This window comes from Terrapene carolina, unplaced genomic scaffold (assembly GCF_002925995.2).
Source record: "Terrapene carolina triunguis isolate 2854851 unplaced genomic scaffold, T_m_triunguis-2.0 Scaffold53, whole genome shotgun sequence".
In the NCBI taxonomy this organism is placed as follows: domain Eukaryota; kingdom Metazoa; phylum Chordata; order Testudines; family Emydidae; genus Terrapene; species Terrapene triunguis.
In genome coordinates, this window is record NW_020664404.1 from 14,069,367 (window position 1) to 14,091,384 (window position 22,018).

The 22,018-nt window shown below is 43.9% G+C and overlaps 1 protein-coding gene across 1 annotated transcript in view; it reads right to left on the minus strand.

Moving 5' to 3' along the window:
- ZMAT4 (zinc finger matrin-type 4) overlaps positions 1-22,018 on the minus strand; it is a 172,749-nt gene that overhangs the window by 17,295 nt on the left and 133,436 nt on the right. The window contains exon 6 of the mRNA XM_026657288.2: positions 3,558-3,654. Coding sequence (XP_026513073.1) covers positions 3,558-3,654 — 97 coding nt within the window. The remainder of the gene's footprint in view (positions 1-3,557; positions 3,655-22,018) is intronic.

Consider the following 22,018-nt stretch of genomic DNA (forward strand, 5'->3'; position numbering starts at 1 on the left):
ACTTCTGTTAGTCTTAAAGGTGTCACAGGACCCTCTGTTACTTTTTACAGATTCAGACTAACACGGCTACCCCTCTGAAAAATGATTAAGGGTATAGAACAGCATACATATGAGGAGATTAAGAAGACTGGAACTCTTCAGCTTGGAAAAGAGATGACTGAAGGAGGATATGATAGAGGTCTATAAAATCATGGATGGTGAGGAGAAAGTGAATAAGGAAGTGTTATTTACTCTTCACGTAATATAAGAACTAGGGGTCACCCAATGAAATTAATAGGCATCAGGTTTAAAACAAACAAAAGGAAGTACTTCTTATCACAATGCACAGCCAACCTGTGGAACTCTTTGCCTTTGTGAAGGCCAAAACTATAACTGGATTCAAAAGAGAATCAGATAAGTCCCTGGAGGATAGATCCATTAATGACTATCAGCCAAAATTGTCAGGGATGCAACCTCATGCTCTGGGTGTCCCTAAGCCTCTGACTGTCAGATGCTGGGACTGGACAACAGGGGATGGATCACTTGATGATTGCCCTGTTCTATTCATTCCCTTTGAAGCATCTGGCACTGGCCACTGTCGGAAGGTGTACCATTGGTCTAACTCAGTATAGCTGTTTTTACGTTCTTACAGCTACCCTTTGGCATCACAGATGTTGCAATCATTTTGTGCTCCTACAACCTCACCCTCCCAGTGGATTATCAGCGACTGGGGACATAGGCCAGGGCTCATGCTAACATAGGGCTTGTCTACACTGGCACTTTACAGCGCTGCAACTTTCTCGCCCGGGGGTGTGAAAAAACACACCCCTGAGCGCTGCAAGTTTCAGTGCTGTAAAGCGCCAGTGTAGACAGTGCACCAGCCCCAGCACTGGGAGCTACGCCCCTCGTGGAGGTGAGTTTTTTATAGCACTGGGAGAGCTCTCTCCCAGCGCTATGCCACGACTACACAAGCCATGTTAAAGCACTGCTGCAGCAGTGCTTTAATGTTGCTAGTGAAGATGTGCCCATGATGTAATGGACTTCATGCAAACCCAAGCAATCTAGGGCATGTCAAGTTCTTCAGGTGGAAAATCCTACAGCAATGCAGTGAATATGCTAAGATAATCACATCTAAGACAATGACTGGAGAATGACAATGTGCAAGAAATGGATGCTAGGTTCGGCCAGTGGATTTAGCCTAAATTTATGTAATATAAAAAAAATTACCCTAATTTGGGGGCCATTCAGACACACAATGAATAAATAAGATCACAGCAAATGTGATTCACACTAGGCACCTTAGAAGGGCTCACATCAGCTGTGGAAATTGTAGGGGGGAAGGCTAGGCTTGCTCTTTGAGAAAAAAAACAAGGCTCAGAAATTACTTCTCCCTGCTGGTTTGGCATGGCCCTGATTTATCCTCCTGAAAACTTCTGAGTCCTCTTAAACCACCTAAAATGTCTCAGAAACTAATGATACCTTTTAAATCCTTCATGTCAGAGTAATATTGAATATTTGTGCCTGGAACCATTCCCAAAGCTCAAAGTGTATTAAGAGAGATTAGTTCATTAATCTACTCTTTGGTACTATGTACCTTTATAATTTTATTTTAATAATTTATACAAATTGGCAGAGCAGATGCCCCTCAAGTCTTAGAAAGTTGGCTAATAGGTTATTGCTTTACATCACAAAACAAACATATTGACTTGGAACCATCTAATGTCCTTACAGTCTCAATGTCCTTCCCGTAGTGAGTGCACAAGAGAAGCTCCAAACTCAATGCCTTTAAGCTTGACTGATTGTGGCATCTGTACAAGGACTGGAAGTTGTTGGCATGTCAGCTTGGTGGGTCACTGCTGTCCATTTGCTTTTCACATAAAAGGATGCATCTTTCAGGCTGGAGAAGTGGACAGACAGGCAAGCTGACCTCACAGCTGTTCCCTGGTTTGTCTCGAATACAGAATATTTCAGTGTTTAAGGAGAGAGAACGTTTCAACAGGATTATGTGACTGAGTCCAGACCCGCACTTCAGCCCTAATCTCATGCAATGGCTTTTGTTTTAGTTTTGAAAAACTTCTCCCTGAACCCACAGAAGGCTCTCAGTTCTCACACTGGGTATTTCCTTTCTTCTTTTAAAGGAAGTCATAAAACCTACTCAATAGCTGCTTTTGCTTTCTGGCAAAATGATGCTACTCTGTTTGTCAGGTTCCATATTTTTGTCCTGCAGCCTGTCATCCCCTGTGCAGCACATCTGTACTCTGTGTCCTATGAAAATTAAGGAACCTGCCTGGGATTAGGAATTTTTCTTTGCATTATTTATTGTTTTTATTTTTTGGCCTTTTCTTCCTGCCGAGCTGAAGACACAGATACAATTTTATTAAAGAGGGAACATATATGTATTCAGAAGGATACTACATACCATCAAAGTCACTTAAAGTGGACTAATCTGTGTCCAATATTCTTCATAAATTAAAGCACAGACTGCACATGGCAAAACGCAGACCAGCGTAAATTATGAGAAGTGCAAGTTATGAGTATAAAACGTTCAGCCTGTGCTGTAAATTTACACAGCACTTTAGAGAACAGAGATAAGAAACATTCCCTGCCCAAGGAGCTTACAACCTAAAGATGAGATAAATATAAAGCAAGTCATAGCTAACAGCTCAGGAGAGGGATGGACTGATGGATACAAATGAAGGAAGGGGGGATTTTCTACAGAGATGTGACTTCAGGTGGGTACTGAAGGGAGAAGTGGAAGTTGTTTAGGAGATGAGGTCAATGGGAGTATTCCATCCCTTTTAATTGTTGTAATATGCTAACCTCCAAACAACCATCGTTACACAAATTCCTCAAACTCAGCTCACCTGGCAGGAAGATCACACTCCTGTGAGCCAGAGCTGAAATGCACAAAATCAGTTCAAGTGTCCAGCATCCAGGCATAAGTGGTTTCCTAGAAACCACGATAAGCTGAAAGCAGATTTACACCTGGGTGGAGCCATGAGGATGCATCAGGTTACCATGCCTCTGGTGCGTCAGACCAAAGCCAACCACCACTAATAAAATCTTAGTGAAAGCAGAGATTGAAGTGGAAAGCACAGCACGAGATTCATTGTATTTTCAGCTAATTTCATTCCTTGTTTGAATTTTCTCACATCTCTGCACACAGATTTTGGCTGAGCTGAGAAGCATAAGTGCCAAATATACCACCTCTTTCCAAAGTATTTGTGACCTATCTGAAAACAGAACATGCTCAAAACTTGTGAGAAAGCCTGTTCTCATCAGACTTCCATGCCAAAGAGTGATATCCAGAATGCTTTGCCACAACAAAGCTCTAGAGGCACAGGTAAACAAAGAACAAACATTGCATTTCAGGTTCAAAGAACGCAGTCAGACTGATCTATATTCAGCCCTGCCTCTCTCTACAGGTACCTACCAATATCTTTGTGTCTATATTTGTAAATCACTTTGGGATCCTTGGATGAAAGGCATTATGGGAGTGCATAGTGTTTTTCGTATAGCTACATCTACTATCACCCACACTAGACAGACAGATAAGTACTAATAGGAAAAGTACTCACTTGGTCTGATGTTTGGAGCCCTTCAGATGAGCGTGATACTGTTCTATTGAGTTTAGAGTGACATTACAGATGTTACAAGTGTAACTACGCTTCAGACCTGTGAACAAAACCCAACATGGTTAGTTGCACTATGTTATTAATAACACAAACCAGCAGTTATTAGGAACAAGCTGTGCATTTTTGTTTCCTAACGTGGGAGCTACAGCAAAAAAGGCTGACCGAGAAGAGACCTGTTGTAGAAGTGGCCTAGCTCGTTTAAGCATAATCTCTTTTGTACGTTGTAACACAGGAAGAGCTCTCTTTTGTCCTGCCAACAACTAACCACTTGGGAAAACACAACGATAATACCCAAGAAATAATGCATATATGATCAACTGAACTAAGGATTTATGCCCCCGTTTTTTCAGTTGCAATTTGCTATTCTTCTTTCGCTCTGTCTGTCCTCTGTGCATATTGTCTTAGGCCTGGTCTACACTACGAGTTTAGGTCGACTTTAGCCACGTTAAATCGAATTAAGCCTGGACATGTTCACACGACGAAGCCCTTTCTTTCGACTTAAAGGGCCCTTTAAACCGGTTTCTTTACTCCACGTCCGACGAGGGGATTAGCGATAAAATCAGCCGTAGGGGGTCGGAATTGGGGTAGTGTGGACGGAATTCGACGTTATTGGCCTCCGGGAGCTATCCCACAGTGCTTCATTGTGACCGCTCTGGACAGCACTCTCAACTCAGATGCACTGGCCAAGTAGACAGGAAAAGCCCCGCGAACGTTTGAATTTCATTTCCTGTTTGCTCAGCGTGGAGAGCACAGGTGACCACACAGAGTTCATCAGCACAGGTAACCGTGATGGAGTCCCAGGATCGCAAAAGAGCTCCAGCATGGACAGAACGGGAGGTACGGGATCTGCTCGCCATATGGGGAGATGAATCAGTGCTGGCTGAACTCCGTAGCAGTAAACGAAATGGCAAAATATTAGAAAAGGTCTCCAAGGCCATGAAGGAAAGAGGCCATAACAGGGACGCACAGCAGTGCCACGTGAAAATTAAGGAGCTAAGGCAAGCCTACCACAAAGCCAGAGAAGCAAACGGAAGGTCCGGGGCTGAGCCGCAAACATGCCGCTTCTACGCGGAGCTGCATGCCATTCTAGGGGGTGCAGCCACCACTACCCCAACCATGTGCTATGACTCCCTCACTGGAGAAACACACAGGGAAGAGGGTTCGGAAGAGGAGGATGGAGGAAATGTAGATAGCTCACAGCCGCAAGGAAGCGGAGAAACCGGTTTCCCCAACAGCCAGGATATGTTTGTCACCCTGGACCTAGAACCAGTAACCCCCGAACTCACCCAAGACCCTGAGGGCACACAGGGGACCTCTGGTGAGTGTACCTTTGTAAATATTACACATTGTTTAAAAGCAAGTGTGTTTAATGATTAATGATTAATTTGCCCTGGCAATCGCGGCCAGTACAGCTACTGGAAAAGTCTGTTAACGTGTATGGGAATGGAGCGGAAATCCTCCAGGGACATCTCCAGAAAGCTCTCCTTCATGTACTCCCAAAGCCTTTGCAAAAGGTTTCTGGGGAGGGCTGCCTTATCCCGTCCGCCATGGTAGGACACTTTACCACGCCAGGCCAGTAGCACGTAGTCTGGAATCATTGCATAACAAAGCATGGCAGCGTATGGTCCCGGTGTTTGCTGGCATGCAGACAACATCCATTCCTTATCTCTCTTTGTTATCCTCAGGAGAGTGATATCATTCACGGTCACCTGGTTGAAATGGGGCAATTTTATTAAGGGGACATTCAGAGGTGCCCGTTCCTGCTCTGCTGAACAGAAATATTCCGCGCTGTTAGCCACACGGTGGGGGGAGGGGTGAAGTGATCATCCCAGAGAATTGGGTGTGTGGGGGAGGGGAATTAGTTGGGTTTGTGCTGCATGTTAACCCTGAAACCGCAGCCCCTCCTTTTACATTGCAAACCCATTTTAAATGGCCAACCCAACGGGTGCTTAGTATGGGAAATGAGAGCACTACTGTTTGAAACCATTCCCACATGTTAAGAAGGTTAAAAAAGCCAAAAGACTGTTGTGACAGTGTACCCCATAAGGCTTTATGGGGAGGGGGTGCTTATAAATGTATGTATGACATAACTGGAATATGTTTTGTGCTGCCTGTGCCAGGTAACATATCTCCGTAAAGGTTATGGTCTACTATATCTATTCATCCTATTTGTACATATATATATCATTTTCTACCTGAGGTTAAGAATATGGACTGTATGCTTGCTTGGTTTCTAAGTAAGCTTTGGGAGGCATTTGGTCAGCTTCTTTAGGAAGGAATTCGCCAGGTTAAGTACCTGATCAGGAAACACTTGGGGAACAATGCATCTTGGAATGCTCCAATCCACATAAGAAGTCTTCCTGGAGACATGCAAGATACCATGTGGACAATGGCTTCAGCCTGTAAAGACTGAGTCATGCAGGGACATGTGACTTGCCCAGGTGACTCCAGAACTCCATCTTGGAGCTGGACTTTGCATAGGAGGGAGGAGGTCTCCTCCCACAAGAGAGAGTCTATTTAAACCTGGGGGAGACCCCTCCATGTTGTCTTCAGCTGGCTAAAGAAGGAGCCTCTCCACCCCCCCAGGATGCTTGAAGGAAACTGAAACAAAAGACAGTAACTACAGGGGTTGTGAGAGATTGCTGGACCCAGGCTAAAGGGAGATTAGCCTGTGAAAGGGAGCATTCTGGAACTGGTGAGGAACTTATCTGTATTTAGTTTGATTAGGCATAGATTTGCGCATTTTATTTTATTTTGCTTGTGACTTACTTTGTTCTGTCTGTTACTACTTTGAACCACTTAAATCCTACTATCTGTATTTAATAAAATCACTTTTTATTTAGTAATTTACTCAGAGTATGTATTAATACCTGGGGGAGCAAACAACTGTGCATATCTCTCTATCTGTGTTATAGAGGGCGAACAATTTATGAGTTTGCCCTGCATAAGCTTTATGCAGGGTAAAACGGATTTATCTGGGTTTAGACCCCATTGGGAGTTGGGCATCTGAGTGCTAAAGACAAGCACACTCCTGTGAGCTGTTTTTGGGTAAACTTGCAGTTTTGGGACAAGTGATTCAGACCCTTGGTCTGTGTTGAAGTCAGACAGGAGTGTCTGACCTAGCAAGACAGGGTGCTGGAGTCCTGAGCTGGCAGGGAAAACAGAAGCAGGGGTAGTCTTGGCACATCGGGTGGCAGCTCCCAAGGGGGTTTCTGTGATCCAACCCGTCCACTACTGTTTGAAACCATTCCCACATGTTAAGAAGGTTAAAAAAGCCAAAAGACTGTGTCTTACCATGGCTGCCTGCAAGCTGAAATCTGTGGCCTGGCACTGCGTGAGTGATCTCTCACACCAAACCGGCAGGCCCTCAATATAAGAGGAAAAATGCGACCTTGTAACGAAAGCACATGTGCTGTGTAATGTGAACAGCAAAATGTAACGTGAAAGAGTGTACCCATTGTTCTCTAAAATGTGTCTTTTTTAACCACCTCTCCCTTCTCCTCCACCAGCTGCAAATGTTTCTCCTTCACAGAGGCTAGTGAAGATTAGAAAGAGAAAGCGAAGAACGCGTGATGACATGTTTACAGAACTACAGATGTCCTCCCACGCTGACAGAGCACAGCAGAATGCGTGGAGGCAGTCAATGACTGATTATAGAAAAGCCCAATATGAACGAGAGGAGAGGTGGCGTGCTGAATCGCGGGATGAACAGAGCAAGTTGCGGGCTGAAGATGATAGGTGGCGTCAGCTTGCACACAGAAGGCAAGAGTCGATGCTCCGGCTGCTGGAGCATCAAACTGATATGCTCCAGCGTATGGTTGAGCTGCAGGAAAGGCAGCAGGAGCAGAGACCGCCGCTACAGCCCCTGTGTAACCAACAGCCCTCCTACCCAAGTTCCATAGCCTCCTCACCCAGACGCCCAAGAACACGGTGGGGGGGCCTCCGGCCACCCACTCACTCCACCCCAGATGATTGCCCTAGCATCAGAAGGCTGGCCTTCAATAAGAGTTAAAGTTTTAAACTGCAGTGTGTCCTTTTCCTTCCCTCCTCCCCCACCCATCCCGGGCTACCTTTGCAATTATCCCCCTAGTTGTGTGATGAATTAATAAAGAATGCATGAATGTGAAGTAACAATGACGTTATTGTCTCTGCAAGTGGTGCTCGAAGGGGGGAGGGTAGGGGAGGGTGGGGTGGTTGGTTTACAGGGAAGTAGAGTTAACCGGGGGGGGGGGGCGGAGGGTTCATCAAGGAGAAACAAACAGAAGTTTCACACCGTAGCCTGGCCAGTCACAAAACTCATTTTCAAAGCTTCCCTGATGCGCACCGCGCCATGCTGTGCTCCTCTAACCGCCCTGGTGTCTGGCTGCACGTAATCAGCGGCCAGGCAATTTGCCTCAACCTCCCACCCCGCCATAAATGTCTCCCCGTTACTCTCACAGATATTGTGGAGCGCACAGCAAGCAGCAATAACAATGGGGATATTCTATTCGCTAAGGTCTGAGCGAGTCAGTAAGCTGCGCCAGCGCGCTTTTAAACGTCCAAATGCACATTCCACCACCATTCGGCACTTGCTCAGCCTATAGTTGAACAGGTCCTGACTACTGTCCAGGCTGCCTGTGTACGGCTTCATGAGCCATGGCATTAAGGGGTAGGCTGGGTCCCCAAGGATCACGATAGGCATTTCAACATCCCCAACGGTTATTTTCTGGTCCGGGAAGAAAGTCCCTTCCTCCAGCTTTCGAAACAGAGCAGAGTGCCTGAAGACGCGAGCATCATGTACCCTTCCCGGCCATCCCACGTTGATGTTGGTGAAACGTCCCTTGTGATCCACCAGGGCTTGCAGCAGCATTGAAAAGTACCCCTTGTGGTTTATGTACTCGGTGGCTTGGTGCTCCGGTGCCAAGATAGGGATATGGGTTCCGTCTATGGCCCCACCACAGTTTGGGAATCCCATTGCAGCAAAGCCATCCACTATGGCCTGCATGTTTCCCAGAGTCACTACCCTTGATATCACCAGGTCTTTCATTGCCCTGGCAACTTGGATCACAGCAGCCCCCAAAGTAGATTAGCCTACTCCAAATTGATTCCAGACTGACCGGTAGCTGTCTGGTGTTGCAAGCTTCCACAGGGCTATCGCCACTCGCTTCTCCACTGTGAGGGCTGCTCTCATCCTGGTATTCTGGCGCTTCAGGGCAGGGGAAAGCAAGTCACAAAGTTCCATGAAAGTGCCCTTACGCATGCGAAAGTTTCGCAGCCACTGGGAATCGTCCCACACCTGCAGCACGATGCGGTCCCACCAGTCTGTGCTTGTTTCCTGGGCCCAGAATCGGCGTTCCACGGCATGAACCTGCCCCAGGAACACCATGATTTCCACATTGCTGGGGCCTGTGCCTTGTGAGAGGTCTATGTCCATGTCAATTTCCTCATCACTCTCGTGGCCGTGCTGCAATCGCCTCCTCGGCTGGTCCTGGTTTTGCTTTGGCATGTCCTGGCTCTGCATATACTCCAGGACAATGCGCGTGGTGTTCATAGTGCTCATAATTGCCGCGGTGATCTGAGCGGGCTCCATGATCCCAGTGCTAGCTATGGCGTCTGGTCTGAAAAAAGGCGCGAAACTAGTATCTGACGGACTAGGGGAAGGAGGGAGGGAGGGGCGAGTGACGACATGGCGTACAGGTACAGGGAATTAAAATCAACAAAGGTGGCTGTGCATCAGGGAGAAACACAAACAACTGTCACACAGAATGGCCCCCCCCCAAAGATTGAACTCAAAAGCCTGGGTTTAGCAGGCCGTTGATTTGACGGAGGGAGGGGGGAAGCAAATGAATACAGAACAAATCTATTTTTTACATCTTAAGACGATGGTGCAGCATGACTGATAGCCCTCGGGATCTTCTGGGTGCTTGGCAGCAAATACTGGGCACTTGGCAGTAGCCTTCAGGCCTATTTCACGATCTGCTGCTCAGGGAAGACTCTGCTAATGCGCGATGATCCAACAGGGCGCTTGGCAGAAAATGGCATACTACGACTGATAGCCATCATCATCATTGCTGGACTGAGCATGTCTGCCCAGGTGCCCATGATTGACAGCCACTGCTGTACGACGAGGACGGTTACCAGTCGTAATAAACCATCTACTGCCAAAAGGCAAAAGGCAAGGGCTGGTGCAATGCAGCCCTACGGCTGCCAGCCCCACGGCTGCCAGCACCCAGATCGCCGATGAAGGCTACCAGTCATGCTGCACCGTCTACCGCCAAAAGGCAGTTAGCTGCTGCTGCTGTGTAGCAATGCAGTCCCACGTCTGCCGGCACCCAGATGACATATGGTGACGGTGAGCTGAGCTGAGCGGGCTCCATGCTTGCCGTGGTATGTTGTCTGCACAGGTAACCCAGGTAAAAAGGCGCGAATCTATTGTCTGCCGTTGCTCTGACGGAGGGGGAGGGGCCTGACGACATGTACCCAGAACCCCCCGCGACACTGTTTTGCATCATTCGGGCATTGGGATCTCAACCCAGAATTCCAATGGGCGGCGGAGACTGCGGGAACTGTGGGATAGCTACCCATAGTGCAATGCTCCGGAAGTCGACGCTAGTCTCGGTACTGTGGACGCAGTCCGCCGACTAGAGCACTTAGAGCATTTTATGTGGGGACACACACAATCGGCTGTATACAACCGATTTCTATAAAACCGGCTTCTATTAATTCGACCTAATTTCGTAGTATAGACATACCCTTAGACAGCCATCACCATTCTATACATGGCTTGATCATCATCTTTAGATAAATGGCCTAATCTTTTATTTGCTAAATGCTTCCTAATGCAGATGAAGCCAGAGAGAACATGGAACAGAGGGAGAAAAGAATCCATTTCTTTTCAGACTGTGCGATTAACTCCTGCTGGCTCTATGGCCTACCATGTTTTGAATCAAAAAGGCAGCTGGATAATATAAGCATGTATGAAATTCACCCCAAAGAGAATAAGGTTGAAAATAAGAAGGATTGTTTTAAAAAAATCCAGCATAATTCTCATTAATTAGAATACACTCAACCCATACATCTCTCTTACCATTTCCAATTTCTTCTCAATAAAACAATTCCCTCCCTACCAACTTATGTCCTTATATAACATCCAGCATCCTGAAATGTAAACATCAGTGGAGTCTGAGCAATAAGGGAGAACATCACTGCAGCCCATGAAGTAGAGTAAATACCAGTCTCCTGTCTATTACTATTATTATTAGACTAGGCATCTCCCTCCCCTATGATTTGCCACAAAAGTGACTGTACGTGAACTGGTGGGTATGAGAAGTTCTGCCTCTCTCTCTCGCTCTCTCATTTTGTTTGGTAGTTGGCACAGTTCAGCGTGACTCATTATTATTATTATAGTGATAGACAGAATGTTCAGAAGAGCTCAACACACACAATCAGGGACAGATCTTCTAAAGGGACCAGCTGTCCTGTAACCAACCAGATCCGCAGGATGCATGTTGACTGCTGAGCCCCTTTGAAAATCTGCCCCACATTGGGTGAGCTGATCACTTGAATATTGGATCCATGTTGCAGGGAGGCCTATCAAAACCAGAGCTATGTGCTAAGATGCCCGACACATTTATAGTTGGTTGCAATATCTGTCTAGGGCTCTTGATGATGGTGTTCTACTCTTCCACACAAAGCAATTCCTGACATGCTAATTTTAGCTTTCCTGTTCTTTGCTGCAATAAAAAACAGTAATTGCTATTTATATAGGTGCTCGTCTGGCTGCTGGTCAACTGAATACCACTGAACAAGAAACAACATCTCAGTGGGCTCACCAGTGTAAATGTTTTAATGTAACATGTATTTTTAAAAAAAATAACACTAACTGATGCCTTTTGCTTTCTATTGTATTGTTTATTCAATTGCTACAGTTAAATGGGGGTTCTTAAGTAAAATCATTTTATCATGATGTGAACTACAGGAGGCATACTCTGCACGTGCAGCAGATCAGTTAAATGAGCAAGTAAGGGCAAGAGGAGATACTGCATGGGAATGTGCCACCTTGTACACGCTGCCACTTCACCGAACTAACTGCTCATCTATTTAAAATACAAGCACTCATTATGGTCTGTATTTCCTCCTGTAACAAAGTTGTTCCTCTACAGGGCAAGTGCTTAGTTTAAACTGCACTGTTTACCTAATTCACGTTTCTGCCTCCAGGCTTAGACTGCAGGGCAGGGAACAGGCAATTAAACAGATGCATACACATTTACAAAAGTAGGAGATGCACAAAGATTTATGAGCAAAATTGCAAGGAGAATTTCTCTGCATCTTCATGTGAAAGCCTCTGAGCTAAAGAACTAACTAAAATCCAGGAAATCAACGTGTGGCCTGGCCTTGCTGTTCAAACTGGGCTAAATTGCAATTTGGGCATATGAAATTCCTCTGAATGAGGTCTCAGATGCTCACCATAGAGAAGATGAATTTATTTATTCAAAGAGTACATGCACACGCTGCTGTGAGTATGCACAATTTCATAAACATTATGATGTAAAGTGCAATGCAAAGAGGAGAAAGGCTATCAGGGATGTGCTCTAGAGTTACATTTTACTGCAACTTATTTCTGAAGACATGTCTGATAATAACTTGTCAACTAATGTACAATACAAACACAAACAGGCAGGTTCAGAAGGTGGAGGCTGATCTATGCACCCCATAAAAGGTTACTTTACAGTGAAAAATTGAAATAGCTCTAAGGATAATATAAAAATTTAATCCTGTAACAGCATCTTGATATTGTGAATGGCAGGGGTACTGCAGATTCCCTTCCAATACTGTCCTTTCCAGTCAATATTGTTCCAAGGTGTCTTCTAAAGTTAATGGGCTCAAATGGTTCACAAGTAACATATCAACTTTCAGAGCTGTTTAAGGAAAATAGATAATGAGTAGGAATAAAGCTTGAAAACCAGAGTCATCCTGGGATCTCCAAGAAGATACAGAGTAACCTGTACCCAAAGCTTTGCTCTGAAAGTGAATTTATTTTATTTTTTTGGCCTGGTAAAAATCTCTGTTGCCAAAAATTATTATTTAATGCTGACAGGGTGCTCAATGCTGTGCAATACACAGAAATAAAGACTGGCCCTGCTCTGAAAAGCTGAAAATCTACAAATAGGCCCCTGGAAGACAAATTGCACTGGTAATCTGAGAGGTGGTGATAAAACACACTTCCTAGGATAGCATGCTGCCTAGTGTCTTTCCAAAGTGCCCTACATGATTTTTTATTTGCAACAGTATGGAAAAACTGTGCTTTGTGTTCCAAACCCCAGATATTCAGACTTGGGGTCTTGGAGAGCTCCCCGCTTGTCTGGAGAAGATGTTAAGCTGCTTAGTGCATGACAGATCAAGTAGTTATTTACATACTAATGTTCTCGTTTCATCTTATTGGACAGGTTTCATCCCAAACATTCTTTAATGATTTTCTACAACCATGGAATAAAGCGATATTGTTGGAGAAGTTTCCTTAGGTCTGCAGAAGGTTACTGACAATGTAGAGCTCAATTAATTTTTGGTCTTGTTCTGTTTTCATAAATGAGTGATCTGGGTCAGGAAATGGGGGGTTAGCGTGGCTCCTAATTTTTTTCATGGCAGAAACTAAAAGGTTATGTTATAGAATAAGAATCGCAACGACAATCACTCTTTGCACTTATAGAATACCTTTCAATGGAGGATTTCAAAGCACTTCAACAAAAGTTATCTATGCCTCACAACACCCCTTAGTACACCTGTTTTACACCTGGATAAGCTGAGACACAGAGTGGTTACGTGGCTTGTCACAGAACACATCACTGGTAAAACCAGGACGAGAACCCAGGAGTCCGAACTCCCAGTTCTGTGATCTACTACTCAACAATGTCTCCTTGTAACAGAATGAGGAAACTCTTGCAGCTTATCATCATTCGGGGCACATCCCCAAGGATGAAACTGGGCTACCTTTTATTCTCTCTCTTTAGGAATATCCCTTGTAGGCAATGTTAACCTTGGAAAGTGCTAATGCATATGAATAGGCAGTAGCCTGTAAGAGTGGCAATTCAGTTGCAACTATTCGAGTTGACATGGACAAAAAGACTTGGATAAATTGCAATCCAGGTTTTGTTTAAAGGCTTACTGAATGTGCCGCCACTGAGGACAGGCCATTTAGGATACAAGGGAGATATCACATAAAGCTTCAAGTTGCTACAGTAATGAACGAAACCGCACAAAGCACAGACATTTACATGTCTGAATAATAATTAAAGCATCCTGGGCCCATCCTTAAGAAAGCTTGACTGCAAGCTGAGAGCTCCGCTGTTTTGCCCCAGCAGTCGAGGTGCAGTTTTTCCACAGCGGCCCTTGCTGGAATGGTTTAGGTACAGCAGTGGGCAGAGCTAGCAAAAGAACGTGGCACAGCTCCAGGTCTAGAGACAAGGGAGTGGGGAGAAGACAGGATCCCTTGCTGCAGGGCCACAGAATGCTGCAAACCACGGGCTTGATCCTGTTCCCGTGGAAGTCAGAGTGGGACTGTGAGCACTGCTCAGGACAGGCAGCAGAGGCTCAGGTGAGGAAAAGGGCAGGATGATTGGCAGCAGCCCTTTTACATCAGCCTAATTGGCTACGGCCTGGCCCCCTCCGCCCTCCCTCACTATAAAGAGGCAAGGAAGCAGGCAGATTCCTTCACTATCTCTGGGATCTGGCTACTGTCCACTCTTGCAGCCAGAAGGAAGATTGGAGACAGGAGCCCAGTAAGGAGAGATTCATGCTCCTATAGTAATGCTGACCACTGCCCAGCGGCAGGAAGGAATTTCTCGCCCCTCTTTGGCCTGCAGTGCTGAGGTGCTTTTCCCTTAAAGCCTGGGACTGCTCTGAATAGTTACTGGGTAATAATGGCACCTTCTTACTCAACAGATCTGCTCCCTGTGCACGGAGTCCAGTCTGACTCAGGTGTCCAGTCAACACAGGTAGGAGACTGAGCTGGATCCTGCTCCCTCTTGTGCATCGACGTCAACAATATTGTTTCCTACGGTATAAGCAGGTTCAACCTGTGCAAAGCTGCTGAAGGAAACTGGGCACTCAGGTGTTGCCGTAAAGGAATCACACGCAGGAGTACTGGCAAGAAAGTGCTCTTTACTTCATGGTACCAGTCAGTTGGCATTGGTCAAGTTTACAACCCTGTTACATGGCGAGGGTCAGTATCCCCAGACTCTTAGTGGTTACTCTTACAGTCACTCAGATCATAATTTGGCTTACAGAGCCCTTATTACTGATTTATGAGAAGGAAAGGACTCGACTTGCTTTCAGCTCCTACACTGTTTGCAGGGCTGAAAAGAAAAAACCTTTAGTTTGTTTGAAAGGAGCAAATTAGGCATGGAGACAATGAGACACAATATAATTCTTAGCATGCTTGGGTCCCAGAAGGAAGGTTCCTTTCTCTTTAAAAATTACACACAGCTCAACTCCATTATTCTTCTCTTTGAAAAAGCGGCGGGCAGGTTTCAAAAAAGCATTACGGAAAGTCACTTATGTGAGTCATTTAACATGTTTTCATTGAAAAGACAGGGAGGAACTGAATATTATGTTAAATGCTTGTATCCCTTGTGGATGCCCTTGAAAAGGAGATGGTAATCCCAAGGCTTTTTTCCCTATAAGCAAAATTCTACATAAATGAAATACTTAAATACAGATCCTCATGCTTACAATTTCCCTATTTTGTGGCCTCCTTTAGAATTGTGTGTGAAAGAGGGGCTTTTTCTAGGATTAATCTCTCCCCTCCCTTTAAAAAATATATTTTAACCATCTAATAATTTCCCTGGTATCTCAGACTGTATTATCATTGATATTATACAATGGCCTTACAGCAAACTGCTAATGCTACAGTAATTTCACTTATATTCTTCGAACAAGAAAATGAAATTGCAAAGTTCAGAAAGGCTTGGTGGTTGGATTTCTGGTTTGCAGCGATTCACTTGTGTGAAGGTCTGAACAGAACATTTCAAGCTTAATTGAAGAGCCCTGTTTAGAAATGCCAGAGCTGTGGAATTTTTAGCTATGGACTGCTGAACTTTGTAAGCCCTGTTTTAATTTACCATGTAATGGTCACCTCTCGACTTTCCACAGTATTTTTTCCCCCACAGACACAGGTATACAAGTATGCACTTCAAATATTTAAAGAAGTATGGGCTGGATGAATGGACTGTAAGGTGGATAGAAAGCTGGCTAGATCGTCGGGCTCAACGGGTAGTGATCAATGGCTCCATGTCTAGTTTGCAGCCGGTTTCAAGCGGAGTGCCCCAAGGGTCGGTCCTGGGGCCGGTTTTGTTTAATATCTTTATTAATGATCTGGAGGATGGTGTGGACTGCACTCTCAGCAAGTTTGCAGATGACACTAAACTGGGAGGTGTGGTAGATACGCTGGAGGGTAGGGATCAGATACAGAGGGACCTAGACAAATTAGAGGATTGGGCCAAAAGAAACCTGATGAGGTTCAACAAGGACAAGTGCAGAGTCCTGCACTTAGGATGGAAGAATCCTATGCACTGCTACAGACTAGGGACCGAATGGCTAGGTAGCAGTTCTGCAGAAAAGGACCTAGGGGTCACAGTGGACGAGAAGCTGGATATGAGTCAACAGTGTGCTCTTGTTGCCAAGAAGGCTAATGGCATTTTGGGCTGTATAAGTAGGGGCATTGCCAGCAGATGGAGGGACGTGATCGTTCCCCTTTATGCGACATTGGTGAGGCCTCATCTGGAGTACTGTGTCCAGTTTTGGGCCCCACACTACAAGAAGGATGTGGAAATATTGGAAAGAGTCCGGCGGAGGGCAACAAAAATGATTAGGGGTCTGGAGCACATGACTTATGAGGAGAGGCTGAGGGAACTGGGATTGTTTAGTCTCCAGAAGAGAAGAATGAGGGGGGATTTGATAGCTGCTTTCAACTACCTGAGGGGGGGTTCCAAAGAGGATGGAGCTAGGCTGTTCTCAGTGGTGGCAGATGACAGAACAAGGAGCAATGGTCTCAAGTTGCAGTGGGGGAGGTCTAGGTTGGATATTAGGAAACACTATTTCACTAGGAGGGTGGTGAAGCACTGGAATGCGTTACCTAGGGAGGTGGTGGAATCTCCTTCCTTGGAGGTTTTTAAGGCCGGGCTTGACAAAGCCCTGGCTGGGATGATTTAGTTGGGGATTGGTCCTGCTTTGAGCAGGGGGTTGGACTAGATGACCTCCTGAGGTCCCTTCCAACCCTGATATTCTATGATTCTATGTAAACTATAAAAAGGAGAAAAAAAAAAAGTTGCAGTAATTCAGTCAGAATATGTAATATATGGCATCCTTAAATTTGCTCTATTTATGGCTAATATATAATTATATAGAGCTTTTTTTCCCACTCTGCCGTGAGCCCTATAAAATCACCAGTTCTAACAAAAAAAATTCATTTTTGTCTATTACATGTTCATAACGATGTTCTGATTTTCTCTAGTATTTTTTATTTTATTTATATGGCTTCTAATCACTGCAGTATCTAGGGATGATGTTGGTAGACATACAACCGAGAGTATTTTTTCTGATTAAAAAACAAGAAGTAGTAGGGATGAGAATCTAAATATTCCAAAAGTTAACAGAATTTACTGAACAAGTGGCTATTTCTTATGAGATTCTAAACGTGGTCATGATTGGGCATATAATTATGGACTACTTCTTGCCCCATTAATTTTGATTTTGGGAAATCTGGTGATGTGGCTGTTATCACATACCAACAAAACTCTTATAGTTTATTATTTTGCTTTTCACTCAAAAAGGGCCAATTTTCACTTGGAAATCGGCCAATTTTTGTGCAAAAATAGTCTCAAAATATGGCTATTATCTGGCAAAACAGGCCCATTTTTGAATTTGGAATAAAATACAAACTGAAATGTCAAGTACTTGAATCATCTCTAATTTCAACACTGGAATGACATGTGAAGTATGAATTTGGCAGGGTTGGCTTTGGGTTTAGTCAGGATATGAAAAACAGAGTGGGAATGAAAAGTCCCCCACAGAATCAGATTGAATGAATGCTGAGAAATAAGGCCATTTTTCTCCCAAGTGGACAACACATCAAGGTAGAGGATTTTCCTGATTCAACTTTCTATCCTGAACTTCAAAAGTTAAAAATTTCTGCCACGTGTAATAATTTAGACTTAACTTTTTGCCATTTTTCTCAAGTAGCTTTTCTCCTCTTATTTCTGTCTATATAAAAATAATCACATATCATGTTAAGATCTTCTTTACAAATATTTAAAGGATATTTCATTTGAAGTTCATGGTATTTTTAAAAACACACAGACGACACTGACACTGCCAAATAACCACTGCAGTTCTCAACCAGAGCTCCGAGGCCCCCTGGTGGGCCGTGAGCAAGTTTCAAGGGGTCCGCCAAGCAGGGCCAGCATTAGACTCACTGGGGCCCAGGGCAGAAAGCCAAAGCTCCACCTTCCTGAGCCCTGCCACTCGGGCCTGAAGCTGAAGCCTGAACAGCTTAGCTACACGGACGGGGCCCACTGTGGCATGGGGGCCTGAGCAACTGCCCTGCTTGCTACCCTCTAATGCCAGCCTTGGTTTTTATATGCAGAAAAACAGTTGTGGCACAGTGGGCCCTGGAGTCTTTATAGCATGTTGGGGGGGCCTCAGAAAGAAAAATGTAGAGAACCCCTTCTATATAGTATAGAAAATAAAAGGAATCAGCAACTCTTCTAAATGCAAGAGGATAGTCCGGACGCTGTCAGGAGCAGAACAGAAATTGCAAACATATGGATGGATGCTCCTATTTCTCAAAGTTTGCTCCCAGCACCATAGCAAAGACCAAGCAATGTTCTGCATTTATAGCTCAACGCTCCCTCCGGAGCTATTAGTATCTATTTCTCCACATCACTGCAAATGGAGGCAAAGAGACCAACATAGTCTTGTCACAGTGATGGGGGAACAACAAGACTGAATAATCCCTACTGACACCAAATGCTCTTCAGAACCTCTTTTTGCAAACTGGGGCTTTCAATGAAGCCAGGTTTTAAACTTTTAGTCAGCAATCAGGACTGCAGTGATAGGAAGTTGGTAACACTTTACATTAAGTTAATAAGGTTTTAATGCTCCGTTGCTAGTTGAACAGCATACACTAACAGTCTTATTGAATCGTAATTACTTGTGTAGGTGGAAGCATTGCCAGCAATTATAGCTCTTAACTGGGGACACTGAAAGCTTTTTTCCCAGAAGGAAAAGTCCTGTGTCAAAGTTATAGAGTATGATTAATAGCAGGATCCTGTCCTATACATCAGCCAGCCAGCGTGCAGAAGTATCCAAAGTCCTAAGGCATTCTTAATGTACTTAGTGTCATCTCATCCTATGCTGAGATTTACAGCTGGGATGTCTTGTTTTCCTCCTGCTAGAACGTTTGATTGTAGAAAGAGTAGATTGATTTATATTAATATACATATTCATTTCAGCATTAGATATATGCACACACATTTTAGATATACTGCTGTAAAAACAAACAAACAATTCACTTGGTGAAAAACAAAGAATTGGAATGACATTAAAAACGTCAGTGGGCAAATTTCATATGAAGCGTGCTCCTTTTGTTCATGCTGTGAGTGTCAGAACAATTTACAAATTTCTCTCCCCATCACTCATGAAGCAGCACACTCATACCATGAGTCAGCGTCCTGCTGGTGCATGTGCACACAATACAAACCACAGGCCTGCTGCCGTCTCCCACTGAAGTAAATGGTTGTCTTCACTGGGAGCAAGATCACTGCAGAGTCTTTAGCAGTTCTGAGATTATAAATTTGCTGTCAACATAACAACGTTAACACTTTTTGGCCAAGTATAACTGGATCCACCTCTTTCCTCATTACTACAACTCAATGACCATTTATTAAAAAAGCTGCATGCCACCTTTTGACGATATCACCCAGAACCATCTAAGTGTGAAAACTGGTGAAACAGAGAGAGAATGGCCACTGAAACAAGCAAATCTTTCTCAAAGGCAATAAGACCCTTCTAGAATATTTAAAGGGGTTAAAATAATAAGGAATTCCATCTATTTAAATTGCTTCTTCTATATATGGAAATAGGAAATCATTATTTGGATGCTAAGAGACAGAAGAGTCAAGCTTTCCTTCTATTGCAGTCTGATTCAAAAATGGAAATGCACAAAAAAAGAAACTCTTACCCTGTTCATTGAACTGGAAGCCCCTTGGTCATTGGTAATTTAAATTACAAAAGGAACTCACTAGCTTTTGCAGTGTTAACAAATCAGAGCTTTCCCAGCCTACATAATTGCATTAGTCTGAGGCAAGTGTGTATATCTCTGTCCTCAACACTGGATGAAATGACAGTTTCAAGGACATAAAAGCATATACGTGTATCCAAAGGTCCAGATTTATTTTCCAGTGACTCCAGCAGTGTCAGAACATTTAGTAAAAGTTGCTGTAAAGAATACTAAGTCAATCAGCATTTGAGGTAATGTGACTGCAGCAGACCACTCAAAAGAGCACAACACACTCATTGTGCCATCTAAGCCATTCAATCTTCTCCTGTGCCTCATTTTATGATTATCTCCTTTGAGACAGACTGTAGTTTAAGTGCTGAAGGTAATTGGTAAGATCCAACAGATGTCAAATCAAATTTCTCCACAAAAAATCTTTTCAGAAATCCATCTCTTAAAGCAAGCAAAGATGGGAAGAGAGAAATGCTCCAATCTTTAAACACGGGCTAATTGCTTGTATGTACTGTGTGGGAAATGAATAGAGTAGTACTGGCCCCTCAAGTAAAAAGTGAACAAGAGAAGCAATGAGACACTGCTTATTGGACCAGCCCAAGTCCCTCCCTTCCTCAGATGTTGACTGGTTACAGGGACTAGTTGAGAACTAGATGAATGGCTGGACTGATCCACTATGACAATTCCTGTGTTGCTAAGAAGCATCTTCAGACCTCGAGAGATTCTTCAGGAGCTTCCATAATCATAGTGATGGAATGACTATGCTTCTCCTACTCCTATAAAATTCTGTCTGGAAGCTGCTCTTACCAATTACTTATTCACTGTAAAACATATTTAAAGCCATGTGGGAGGGAAATGCACCTCCTATATTGAGTATCAAAGGGGTAGCCATGTTAGTCTGGATCTGTAAAAGCAGCAAAGAGTCCTGTGGCACCTTATAGACTAACAGACGTATTGGAGCATGAGCTTTCATGGGTGCATCTGAAGAAGTGGGTATTCACCCAGGAAAGCTCATACTCCAATACGTCTGTTAGTCTATAAGGTGCCACAGGACTCTTTGCTCCTATATTGAGTTAGGACCTGATTTTTTTAAAACTTGTGCGTTATACACAGGAGTAGACCTCTCTTCTGTGAGTGAGTAGCCAGCTTAAAAATCAACAAGACTACTGTACTCAGGTGAAAAAGGACTTTCTGATGTTTGCAACTATAAGTCCCCCAATATGCTGCATATATTATTAGAGAACCATTAAAATTCCTTATTAATAATCTCCTTCTCCATACATCACCAAAGATTAATTAATGATCGGTTTCAAAGCTTTCTGCTCTAGCTGACTATTTACTTGGACCAATCATGTCCCCTATCTTCTCTTACTACACAATCTTCAGCCATCTTGTGGCACCTAATTTGGCAGTACTATTTGTAACTTTACTCTTTTTGCAGTCTACATTAGCACAATGAGTCAGAGACACTGTATTTGTCACAGATATTCTCAAATACACCTCATTGTGGCTCAAGCGCCTTTCTAGTCTGTATTTATTTCTCTGTAGGGACATGTCTGATTATACACACCCTGCTGCTTATTCTTTTTAAATGTATCCCTGATAATATGGGGTCATATGGGATCATATCTTCTCTAGCACATGATTTACAGCTGTGGATTAGGCAAATATTGGAACCACATAGGATTTTATTATATCAACAGATCATTATAGCACCAGATAGTCTCTGACAAAAATAAGAGCCCAACAAATAGACACACTGAGGTCCTTTTCTAAAACTGGAAATATTGCCTAAGTGGTTATTCTGGCCAAGAAAACAATGACATTGGACAGGGAGAACAAGGTTGCACCATCATTGGGATCCTGCTAGGATGTTACAGACACAGTCAGACATGTTAAATGCACAGCTTTTTAGTGCAATTCTTCATCTCATGGGCAGCATCATGCTGAATATGCTGATCAGATAACAATGCCTAGTGTGCTGGCTAAAATGCTAGCAAACGGGTTTGTTTTCCATAATGCTGCATTATGATTTTTTAAAATCAAGCCAATGTATTTACTAGAACTGGCAAGGTCTAATACAAAGTGAGACTGATATAAAGATTCTCCTTTCTTAAATATCATTTAGAGGCCTCATCCTGCC